The following is a 12,724-nucleotide window of genomic DNA, read 5'->3' as shown; positions in this document are numbered from 1 at the left end:
TCTGTTTTTTTTTTCTTCAACACAAACCGCTCAGTCTGTTATCTTGTGTCAGTTGAGAAGGCTTAGGTAGCAAAGAGAAACCCAACAACTCCAAACACATTCCAGACTGGTCGGAGAAAATGTGATTCTCCCCTACGAGGCCGTCTGCATCTACAGATAACACCACACCATAGACCACACCAGAGAGAGGTGACGAGAGAATCCGGTGGATCGGTGGAAAGCACTCCCGCCCCCCCCAAAACACGCACACAAGCTCGTCCAATGTCCACGTAATCCTTTATGATCCGATTCGTTTTACACTCTCGTCGCACCACCTGCAGTGGCGGCAGTGTTTTCGGTGTAAATGTTACACACCTGGACGCTCAGCTCGGAACCACTAAAAACTAAAAAAAGGGGGAAACCAAGGTTGAACCTTAAAAATGCTAATCATGCTCGACGACGGACAGTGGACGGGAATTCTTGGGTGCTTTCCTCCACATTCCTATTCCGGCGTGTCCCTTCTGTCTGTTTACGACCCTTGGCTGCGGTGTGCCAGTGTTCTGTTGATCGATTGGAAGTGAGTTTAGATTCTATGTTCTGGAGGTTCCATTCTATTACTACTTTTGAACCATCTATACCTGTCAGACATTAGTAAAAACTTTGACTAAATTATTTACATTTAATGTCTCTTTATGCTAACATAGAAAATGGAAAAGAAAGAATTTCTAATATGTTTCCTAATCAAAACCGCATTCCTCCAATACTTGGGGCACCGTTTAAGCTAATGATCGTATACGCTCTCTCTATCCGGTGCCATCAACCGCTTTGAAAAAGCATTCTGTCGTGCCGATTCGCATCCAGTTCTACCCCTTTTCCGCTCTTTTTTTTCATTTTCCTACGGACACACCTAGTCAACTCTTTGTTTTCACCAGTCTCGGTCGCCCTGTTCACATTATTTCAATCTACATTTTCTCCATTTTCACCACCACCACCCCCCAGGGGGGCACACGCGAGTAAAGTTTTCCGTTTTAACCCAAGCCTCGCTTCGAAACGTTACGATCACCAGTGCTGCTGTCGCGGTTACGCCAGTGCCGAACCTGGGCGTACCGGAATGCCTGTTTCGGTGTGTGAGGGGTGCCTCGTGCAGTATTGTTGATATATTCATGTGTCCTCTCTAGCGTGACGAGCCTACACAGCACGGGGCAGGTTCAAGAGTTAGCGAACGCTGAGGTGGAACCGATCGCGCCCGGCCGTCCGGTTCCGCTGTTTGCTGTAAGCTCTGTGCCATGCATCCCTTTTCTTCTAACCTCACCAACGCTTTTGGCTCGATTTTGGGGGGGGGGGGGGGGGGGAAAGGCGAACGGCGGAAAACAACCAGCATTCATGACGCAGTTTGGGATTTTTTGAAAAGTGTTTTCTCTGTGAGTTTTTTTTTTTTGGGTTGTGGTTGTTGTCTGCCCATTCAACGACAACGGCCCCCCGGTAACAGGTGACATGTAGAGGCCTTGTTGAACGGCCATACGGTTATCTACGTCGACGTAAACCACTGTTAATGGAGGGGGAATGTCACGAATCTGTGACTGCATCGAATGTTTTCCCGCAATACAATGGACATTTACTACTATTGGAGCTCTATTTGAGGTTTTTTTTGTTTTCGATCGTCTCCTGATGAACCGAAACACTAAAAGCTTTACGCAATTGAATGAGTTCAAACAATTGTTTTTTTTTTAACTTCAACACTGCTTGAGAAACATTTTAGCAACTGAAACTGGTGATCGTGAATATGAACATCAACTGTGATGTGATCGTTACCAATGGTTTGGTGAAGCACGTGACTTGTACCATGTCTCTAAGGAAAATGTTATGGATAATTAGATTGTAAATTTGTTAGTACCGCTTGCACGCAATCGGTTACTCAACTCATACAATGTGGACATACTTGTCATGTTCCCGGCCATTAATGGGTTACTTACTGTGTGCAAAGATCGGTCTCCGATCGATCGCTGGTGTGACGTGAAAAGTGTCTAACTAACTGGAACAATTGTTCTTCGTCTCTGCTGCTGTTCAACTTTTTGAAGATGATTTCCAACACTGCCAAGCAATTGACGATCACGCTGTGGTTGCGCCCTACCGAAAGCACGTTATCCTGTCATCCAGCTGTACTTTTCTCACGGAATTCACCTTTTCACAATAATTCACTGAGCGGGCATCCGCTTGTTTGATTTTTCTTTCACTTTATCCTTCTGGATTTTCCTCTCTAGCACACTGATAAGCACACACTTGGACACTGAGAAAACCGCACACATACACTGGCGGAATCGGAAAACGCAAACACTGGCGTACTCTTAAGTGAAGCTGGTAAAAAGAAAAAGGCAATGGACGAAACACGATCACGAAAACGAATTGGGAATTCTTCGCTGCCACAGAAAACTCCTCTTCCACATCCGCTGCTGCATAGAGCAGAGGGCCCCTGGGTGAAGCAATATGATCCACTCAAGAAGAACGCACTATTTTTCATTTTCTTGTGCCGTGGCCGTCCGTGGCGTTGTGTGTTCGATTCCTGTGGTGTGCTGCTGTAGACTCGGCGCATCCGATCGTGGCCATCGTTCGTTCGCATACGAGATAAAACTGCCGTTAATTACCCTCCGCGGATGGTGGATAGCTAATCGTGGCGAGTGGCTACTAGGGAGCGAGAGAGAGAGAGAGAAAGGGGGAAGTGGAGAGGCTTGGCTACCGGTAGGGGCGCTTGGTCTACCTGCCACAGACTACTACCGGAACCGGTTGGCTTCCCAAGACCGGTCGCACTCAAGCTGCCGATCTTCTGCCCGTCTCGTGTTGGTCAGTGAAATGGGTCGGATGGTTCGGCAAAGAATTTCAGCGAGAGCACTAGAGAGACAGAGAGAGAGAGAGAGAGAGAGAGAGAGAGAGAGAGAGAGAGAGCAGAGAGAGGCAGCAGCTGGAGATGTCTTCTGTTGAGGCTCAGTGGTATCCATCGTCGGATGGACCTGTTGTTTGATGCGTGTTCTTGAGACTCTGCTGCGCTCCGGGAATAAGTCACTCGGAAAGATCCGAGTTCCACACTCGCCGTGCCGGCCAAATTCAAAACGCAGGGCTCTCTGACACGTTTCCAGTTTCTTCCGTTGGGAAGATGTTGTAAGATCACCGGAATGTGTTTGTGTATGTGTGAGAGAGTTGCTTAATTTGAATAAAAATTTCTTTTCATTCCACGATTATCATCATCATCATCATCTGGCTTTCTTCTGCTTTCCATGCTTGGGATTGCGCACAGCCTGTGGGCCACCCCCCGGGAGTGGGACAGAATACTTCAAAAGTGTCATCGACGAGCGACGGGCGACGGTGGTGATAAATGATAAAACGGGAGATGGGAAGGAATGCCGCGATACGGGCCCAATAGCTGATCGTAAGAGGCGTCGATGGCGAGCGGTGGAAAGATTGTGAAGATGCACGGACCGCACAGACCAATAGAATGGAGGGCCCAAGGAAGCAACCGACGATCGTTGCATGATCATCACATTTTTCTTCCTATGCTTCCTCGTCCATTCTTTCCAATCTCTCTCGCTCGCTCTAGCTCTCCTCTCTTTTCTCTCTGTATTTCCCCCTCTCTGTTCGCTCGCTTGTTATTCCTTTTTTCTCTCTTTTCCACTCTCTGTTCAAAACGGAAAATGCTCGAAAGCCATGGAATACACAAACTCGGAGATCACGCTAGAATGAATCTAGAGACAATTAGCACATCGACACGGTTAAAAAAGCAGCACTTTTTCTAGCCCCTAAGCCCAGCAAAATTCATGCGATCCGCAGATTAATTACTTATTTTTCCAATCGATTGTCGATCGCAGTTCGAAAGGATATTTGCATTCTCGGTCGCACAACAACGGAACACATCACATTTCTCACTTAAGCAAACACACAGGCACACTGTCACTGGCTGATTTCGCTGTCGCCGCTAAGCCACATCACACATCGGTCCGGTGGATATTATAATTCTCGTACCTTTGTCGGCTGCTGCAGAATGGCCGGAACATTAACACTAGAACACAAGGATTTTTTTTCCAAAATGATTTTCCGATGGTTATACGCTGCGGCTCACCATCTCCCTGGCCCGTGCGGTTCGGGCAAGCTCGAGCGTTTGAGTCGTGAGTGAAAAAATGGGTAAAGCCTCACCGGTTCTCCCTGCTTGGCTGCCTGCGCCGGGTGCTGATGCGCTGTTTTTCATAGGGTCAACCGAAACTTAATGTTTACTTAAAAATTAAGGTGTTAGAAATAGGGGAAGAGGGGAGGATTTCTTCACTAGAAATTAGGGTTTAATTTTACAAATGTTTCTTAACTCCTTCTCCCTTTCCTAATACCATAATTTGTTTTTCTTTAGTTTAGAATATCGCCCGGATCACCGTAGAAACAAAACTGAGCTTTTGCTCAAACGGAACCGATCAGACGATGTTGTTTATCGCATTAATTTAAAAAATTGGAAAATATATATATATTTTTTTAAAGTCCAATCCAACTTGCTCGCTTGAAAAATAGAGGGGAACGTTGAGTCAATTTTTATAAAATCAAGAAATTTTTGCTTCTGCTCCAACCAATTGATTGCAACTGACAGCATGATGCTGTCTGTTGGTGGGGCAACGGCTCTTGAAAAATATAGGACCCCGAACAGAAAAATTGAGAGCTTTTCTCCAAACCGACCGTTCCTACATCGAACAACAGACGAAAGCTCTGATGTTTATAAAATTATATTTGTATATTATATTTGTATATAATAATTATATTGTTCATAAAAAATCCTTTTTTTCTTATAAAAAAACTATTTCATAACACATTCATTTATTTATAAAAAAAATCAATTTTCCAAAACAATATATTTCCCAGAGTAGCCTATAGGAAAATGTGCTGGGAGGGGACCGAAGGTTGAAGTAACAAAATCCAACTATTAATTGAATCTTACCATCAACCTGCTTCGAATTGGGAGGCATGGAGGAAAGCGAAGGATGAAAGAATGGAGTAAACTCCGCTTTGATGTAACCAATCAATTTAGAGACCCCAAAAACATTGGAAATGAATCCCATATTGCCCTAGAATGGATTTTAAGGATAGGGGGTGTATGGTGGCCCCTCCTCCCCCTTATCCGGCAAGAACCAAACTTTGTCACATGTTATCTAAAGCAATCACCAACAATTATGTGAATTTTGGAGGAATCTGCTTGAAAACCACCAGAGTTATGCATTTTTCTAACACATTAGTATTTGGGAGGGGGGAGGAGGGAGGGGAATCCTGGGAAAAGGACCCCCGATGATATCATCTGGGGTGATAAGCTATCTTTGTGCCAAGTTTGGTGACAAACAGTGGCCGTTCAAAATCGTGCTTTCGAATCGAATCGAAGCTGGCTAGAAGTTTTAGACACTGAAGCATCAAGTAGCCTGTTGCAGATATTTAGCTTAGTTGGAGCGAAACAGTTAATTTACGGTTGATTATTTTACTTGGGCCCGAAAACGGTGAATACAAAAGGTTAAAACGGTGCAAACATTGCAAATTTCGAACCGTCCAAGAGGCATTTGCGCGAAGTGCTGCTTTTCGCGTTCCATGCGCAGAAAAATGCAGCTGAAGCGTTTCGAAGGCTGGTAGAAGTTTAGCGAGAAGGCTGCATACAGTGCCATCTTTCCCCTTGGGCACAACGGGCACATGCCCAGGGCCCCGCGCTGGTTAGGGCCGCCAAATCCCTCCGGGCTTGATATTTTATTTGAAAATCAAACATATTTAAAAAAAAACATATTTTTTCCTCACGCTGGTTGGGGCCCCAAAGATTGAAAGTACACTATTGGAGAAGTGGATTCTTGAAAGATTAGTACATGTTGTTAAATTTTTAGCTTCACGAGGGCTTGCGTTTCGAGGTGATTGTGAAATCCTAGGTTCTTTCAACAATGGTAATTATTTAGGTTGTATGGAGCTTCTTAGCAAGTTTGAGCAAGCATGGCAAATTTCGCGCATAGCGTGTCTGTCTGTTCTCCGTATAGTTTCTTCGCACAAGGAATCAAATTAAAATTGAAAATGATCTCCAAAATTTTTTTTGTTAAGTTTTACGCCGTTATCGACGAATAACATGGGTAGTTTACCTTTTTGATGATATTGCTTCCCACTACTCCCCAGACCGTTACAGGTGTTGCGTGTGTGCGCTTTTTTATTGGCTTATCACAAAGACTCATGCCATAGGCACGATCATTTTTCTTATTCAAAGTTGCCTTCAAAAAAGACCATTGTTCGTCTGAAAAAAATGTGTTGTGAGCAGCGTACCTCTTCAGCAACATCCGCGATGTGGCAACCCTATCGGCCTCATTTTTGTGACACAACCCGTGAACCCCCTCTGGTTCTTCAAAGGACTATATCCTAGGTCCTTTTAATTATTTTTGCAAGCAGGTGTGCCTCATTTTCATATCACGCGCCATTTTTCTTGCCGAGTATTCCGGATTTCGTCGTATACGCTCCTTGACCGCCTTAATTATCGCTGGAATGCGTACATTCCGTGTTTCCCTCGGTTTTACGTTGCAGGGACAACCGTACCACTATCTTTGAATCGTTTGATGGTCCTGTGCACTAATCTTCTGGACAAATTTAGATGCGATAGCTTGCTTCTTATCTTATGTTTGGTTAGGTTTTGAAGATGTAACATCATAATTTGTTTTCTACACGAATTCATTTCAATTTTCTAGAAAACAAAACCCAAATTCAGCAGTAAACAGATCACTCCTTTAAATTTATTTCAGCAACTTCAATCTAGGAGGCATTAAAAAACAGGGGCCCCGTTATCATAGTGCAGGGGGCCCCGTTATCAAGACGACCCTGGCTGCATAGGCGAACGAACGTGTCGGGAGTGGTTCGCCAAGTTTAAGGACGGCGAGTATGACGTGAGCGACAAGAAATCCCGGACCGGAGAAAAAGTTCGAGGATGCCAAATTGTTAACTTTGCTGGAGGATGAAGTATCTGCTTGCCGAACGCTAAATGAGCTTGCGGATAGATAACAAGTGACGCAACCAGCAGTATCACATCGTCTAAAAGACCTGGGAATGATCCAGAAGCTAGCCGCGAACAAGCTGAAGCCAAGAGACATCGAACGGCGCCTTTGCACATGCAAGCAACTCCTTCAACGGCAAAAAACGAAAGGATTTTTGCATCGCATTGTGACCGGGAACGAGAAATGGATACATTACAAAAATCCAAATCGAAAAAAATCGTTCACGAAGCTGATACTGTGTATTTGGTGGGACCAGCTCGGCGTTATTTATCACGAACTGCTGCAACCAGGTGAAACCGTGACAGCAACCCTGTATCGAACGCAACTGGAGCAGCTGAATCGAGCGCTGCAAGAAAAACGGCAGCAATATTAAAAAAGGCGCGAAAAGGTAATCCTGCATCACGGCAACGCTACGCCCCATGTTTCAAGCGTCGTGAAAGCATTCCTGGATACAATCAAATGGGAAATACTACCCCACCCGCCGTACTCTCCAGACATTGCCCCGTCAGTTTACCACTTGTTTCGATCGATGACGCATGCCCTGCCAACAATGGTCATTACTTTGAGGATTGACTTTGGTAAGTGTTTTCCAAATATAAATCGTCAAATTAAGGAAAAAAACGGCGATTTTCCATTTGTACTCTTTAACGACATGTATATGTATTTCTGTTCTTTTAAGTGCAAACCACTGGTGGTGCAATCCAGCACAAACAGTGGGCAGCAACCGCTGTAAAGCGAGAGGAGACCTCTCCACCGGGAGACGGCGCCAAATAGAGTAGCTCGGCCAATTGAAGCAGGTCTAAGTACCTGCTGCGTTAAAAGGTTCAGAAAGGATCAAGACCCCTTCCCCAACTCATGCCTCGCGGTAACTTTTGGGAGAGATGTGGGTTGCGCACATCTGGAGTTTTAGTCGGTAGGAATCCGGCAAACGGCGCTACCTTTCTCCGGCATACGGCGCTATCTTTCGGTCACTGATTCAGTGACCGTGTGAAGATTTCTCCAGATGTAAACCAAAAAAAAAAAGGGCCTTTGTTGCGATCGCCGTCCTGGCTGTGGCTGCCATTTAGAAAGGAACTTATGTTCCAGCTGTTCAGTCAATACTCCCTGACGCCTACTACTCTGGATACAACAACTATCTCCGAGTTTCCTATGCAGCGAAATACGAAATACGTTGCTGCCAACCCGATTCCGTGCATGTGGCCCCTCTCCCAGGACATCTAGTCAAACCGAAGTTGATTGTGACCTAAATGCAACCCTTCATAGATGTGAATGTGCTAAAAATATGATCTGTAAATAAAGAATTTGAGCAAAGTTCAATCCAACATGTTAACGATATTATGTTTCAAGCATACTTTAACTTCGCTAAAAGTATTGATAAATCCTCATAAATAATCAGTTTCTATGCGTTCTTCCTCATGGCAAGTCATTTTTAAACCAATGAAAAAAGTTTGATTTAGTTTTTTATTTCATTTAGCCATGTATTTCTATATTCTTTTATTCATTTTACTAGCTGATTTTCCCGATTTCATATGGGTATACGTTATGGTTTTTTCCCCTTGGTCCATCTTTCTTATCCTAATTCTAGCACGATATCATTTGTAGCTGTTGTTGGTTTTACCGTTTTCGATTATTCACGAATCGAACTTTATTAATACGACTCTTCTCCAATCGTTTATACACTCTTTTCCTTTCTGATTCTGCTAGCACTCTATCGCGTCGACTATTCTCCAGTCCTTACTCTTCCGAGAGCTGCAAAATTCTGCCGAATGCGGCAGAATCTTTCTCCCGCCAACCCGATTCCTCCTCACTCTCCAATCCCATATCTCTCCGCATGGCCCTATCTCTCCAACTCGTCTTCTGCTGTCACCGGTGGTGGAGTACCATCTAATTTCGGCAACAGTAGCATTTAACTTGTCTATCAGCTTGAGTTTTATCTTGAGAGCGTGCCAAGATACTGACAAAAAAAGAAGAGTAAAAATGATTAATTGACATTGATAATTTATTACAGTCCACGGTTAACTCATAACAAATATCCCAGTTTGGCAATGTGCAGGTAATGAGTGTTATCTTGGTTAAAACAATAATTTAATGGTCACGCTGGATCCGATATCATGTGTTAAAGATCGGTGCCAATTGAATTCTTGTTGCAAACTGGAAAGCTATGCTCTCCATTGATAAACGTTATTTCGCTCTCTCTCTCTCTCTCTCTCTCTCTCTCTCTGTCTCTCTCTCCCTCTCTCTCGGTCTCTGTCTCTGTTTCTCTCTTTTTTTTTTGTTTTTGGATCGAATTGGGATTACATTACTATAGAACGACCAACAACCAACTATTGATTTAATCTTACCATCAACCTGCTTTGAATTGAGGGGCATGGAGGAAAGCGAAGGGTGAAAGAATGGCGTAAACTCCGCTTTGATGCATCCAATCAGTTTAAAGACCCCAAAAGCATTGGAAATGACTCCCATATTGCCCTAGAATGGATTTTAAGGATAGGGGGTGTATGGTGGCCCCTCCTCCCCCTTATCCGTTAAGAACCAAACTTTGTTACATGTTATCTAAAGCAATCACCAACAATTGTGTGAGTTTTGGAGAAATTTGCTTGAAAACCATCAGAGCTATGCAATTTTCTAACACATTAGTATTTGGGAGGGAGGAGAAGGGAGGGGAATCCTGGGGAAAGGACCCCCTATGTGATGCACGCACAAACAAACATATTAACTTGTTTTTATTTATAAGATGATCCAGCACACCAAACCAAACCAACCACATATTCTTGAAAATTTGTAGTTAATTAAAAGAATAAAAAGTGAATTTTAAGAAATAAAATCACAAAAAATCTTAAGAAATGAGCTAATTTTTTACTCAAATAAACCTTAGCCTTAACTTAAAAACAATTATTCGAAAAGTGATGCGATCATGCCCATAAAAAACCCACATTACCTGTTTAAAACGTATGCTCTTGCTGCGATAGCTACTGCGTGCACTAATTACCTGTGACAAATACATCATCAATCTATTACCAGCGGTAAAATCTGTCCACCTATGACAAGCTGTACCAATTACTATCGTTAAATACATACACCAATACCTGCTATACACCAATACCTGCGCCATGTTCTCCATGCCCTCTTCATCTACCTAACACACTTTCTTGGACTGTATAAATAAAGAACACTTTACGTTGAACGGTCAATAACAACACAATCGTCTCATTTGTGCGAACCTCATTAGTGAAAAGTGAACTTGTGCAATAAGAAAGTGGTTTAAACCGTGTGCCATGAGTGGAATAGAGCCGAACAAAAAAGCTTTTTCTCAGTCAACACGACGTCGGAGATTAAACAACTTTGATCCAAGTGAAATGGAAAATGTTGCTCGTAGATACAGTGATGAAGAGTTCTGGCATTTGGTAGATCAACAGCTGGGTGAACCATCGAAACGCGCAACGCGGCAGCTTGAGTGCGAGGGAGGTCCATCAGCCCATGAGCAGGACGATAATGTTGATGAGGAATTCTGTGACCAAGTTCGTTCGTTCGAAGAATACCCGGTTGATTCATCTTCCGACGAAGAAAGTGTTGACGGAGACAGCAGTAGTATATCGTCGTCGGGTAATGATTTCGTATCTTTTTTAAAGATATGGAGTGTGAGAGAAAACGTACCGAACGCAACGTTGTCTCGATTGCTTCGGGGGCTGGCTCGATTTTTGCCCGAAAACCAGCTCCTAGGTGCTCAGACTCTGTTACGAACACCACGGATCCCGATTATTATTAACCAAATTGAAGGTGGAGAATATTGGCACAGAGGTCTAGGTAAGTACGACGAACTCTTGCATCCTCCATTTGTAATTATAACTGTTTTTTCTACTTTTATTCCAGAAAAAAGTTTGCGTCACTTATTTTCTGATCTGTCGGAAGACAGGACAGTGTCGCTGGACTTCAATGTGGATGGGGTTTCGCTGTTTCCCAGAACCAACAAACACACGTGGACGATACTTGGCAAGGTGTTTGAAGAGCCACGATCGGATGTGTTCGTCATCGGTTTGTTTTACGGTGATTCGAAACCCAAGCGAATCGAAGAGTTCCTGGAACCGTTCGTGGAAGAAACGAACCGTCTTATACACGATCCCATCAAGATGAAGGATAAAACTTTGAATGTAACTATCAGGTGCTTCATCTGCGATGCACCTGCGAGAGCGTTCATACGTGGTATGTGCTGTAATATAAATTCATTGTACCATTAACTGTAGAACAGCGTCGCAATGTTTCTAATGACATGATTTATTTTCATTGCAGCTAACATCGGAGCCACATCGTACCAAGAATGTTTGAAATGTAAAGCAAAGGGCATAAGAGTAAATGTAGCTGGATCTCGACAGATATCCTATCCCTTAGCCAAAGCTGATGCACGCACTGATGAAGAGTATCGTTCATCCAGCCATAGCAAGGGCCACATGGAATGCTCAGTGGATGAGAAAAAGGACGAAGCGAAAACTCCGTTGAGCAAATTAGATATAGATATGGTTGAACATTTTATCGTTGGTGATTCCTTGGACGTACTTCATCTGGGGATGATGAAAACATATTTAACAGACAAAACAAAAGGCGAACATAACATAACAAAGTGGGATACAAAAGATGTGGAGGCAATGGACAGTATCATTCAGAGTATCAAACTACCGTGTGAGTTCGACCGCCGGTACCCGACCCCAATCAGTATGCTTTCGGACTGGAATGGAAGAGAGTTTGCCACGTTCCTGAATTACGTGGGGGTGGCTGTATTGAAAGAGTTTCTGAAGGACGATGAATACACGCATTTCCTCAATCTCTTTATTGCTGTCACTATCTGCAGCAACAATATCTATCAAGATCATCTTGATGATGCGCAACGATTGATAGATTCATTTGTCGAAGAGCAGTATAAAAGAACTGGGCAAATTTCCAGCAACTTACATACCACAATCCACATTACTAACGAATGCACCCGATTTGGCCCATTGCCGCAAAATTCCACTTATCCGTTTAAAAATTTCCTTCACAAAATAAGAGAAGCTGTGTCCCATGGCAAAAACTCTCTCCAAAAATTAGCCAATCGTATCGAGGAATACAGTAACCTGCCCACCGCACCGACGCCACAACCGACCTACCCAGTACTGCGGCAAAAGGACATCATTGCTGGTACGGAAACACGCTACAGCAGCATTGTGTTGCGAAAGGGGTTCACTCTTAAGTCGCAGCATTTTGCAGATTGCTGGTTGCTGACCACATCCAACAAAATCGTACGGATGGTCGCAGCTACCGACGAATTTATTTGTGGTGTTGAAATTGTCGAACAACATTCGCAATTCGACCACACTCTTTTTGATCTGGTGCGTGTATATTATACAGATAATTGTGAAAATGTCAGCGAAGAGAAGAGCTATCGACTTGATGAAGTATGTTGTAAGCTAGTGGCGGTTAGAGTTAATGCGAAAGTAGTTTATATTCCCCTACATCATACATTGCCCGATAGTTTGGACTCATGTAGCGCTATACCCATTTAAGTACAGAAATTAAAAAAAAACACGTACAACATGTAGTCGGTGTAAACAACTTCTAGTCGTGTCATATTTTATCGTAATAAATCATTCAAAATTTTCGTAGTAACAGATTTCTTTATTGTACTTTCAATTATTTATACTTTAATACTGATTAAACATGTACAAATACACACCTGGAAATAAGATAAA

General features: G+C 43.3%; 2 protein-coding genes across 3 annotated transcripts in view; one reads left to right on the top strand and one right to left on the bottom strand.

Annotated features, from left to right (window-relative positions):
• The window catches only part of LOC126569363 (myosin-VIIa), a 27,145-nt gene extending 23,039 nt beyond the window's left edge, over positions 1-4,106 (bottom strand). The window contains exons 1-2 of one of the 2 annotated variants that reach the window (XM_050226395.1): positions 3,991-4,106; positions 1,953-2,334 (exon numbers count right to left, since the gene is read on the bottom strand). The gene's annotated coding sequence lies outside the window, so the exon portion shown is untranslated. The remainder of the gene's footprint in view (positions 1-1,952; positions 2,335-3,990) is intronic. The other variant, XM_050226396.1, reaches the window with a different exon arrangement.
• A 6,254-nt stretch (positions 4,107-10,360) lies between these two features.
• Positions 10,361-12,641, top strand: LOC126575627 (uncharacterized). The gene is made up of 3 exons (XM_050236420.1): positions 10,361-10,808; positions 10,875-11,204; positions 11,292-12,641. The coding sequence occupies exons 1-3, from the start codon at positions 10,361-10,363 to the stop codon at positions 12,536-12,538; spliced, it is 2,025 nt and encodes a 674-aa protein (XP_050092377.1). The 3' UTR covers positions 12,539-12,641.
• The last annotated feature ends 83 nt before the right edge of the window (positions 12,642-12,724 follow it).

Source organism: Anopheles aquasalis, chromosome 2, assembly GCF_943734665.1.
Source record: "Anopheles aquasalis chromosome 2, idAnoAquaMG_Q_19, whole genome shotgun sequence".
NCBI classification, from domain to species: Eukaryota; Metazoa; Arthropoda; class Insecta; order Diptera; family Culicidae; genus Anopheles; species Anopheles aquasalis.
This window is presented reverse-complemented; position numbering and strand designations above follow the sequence as displayed.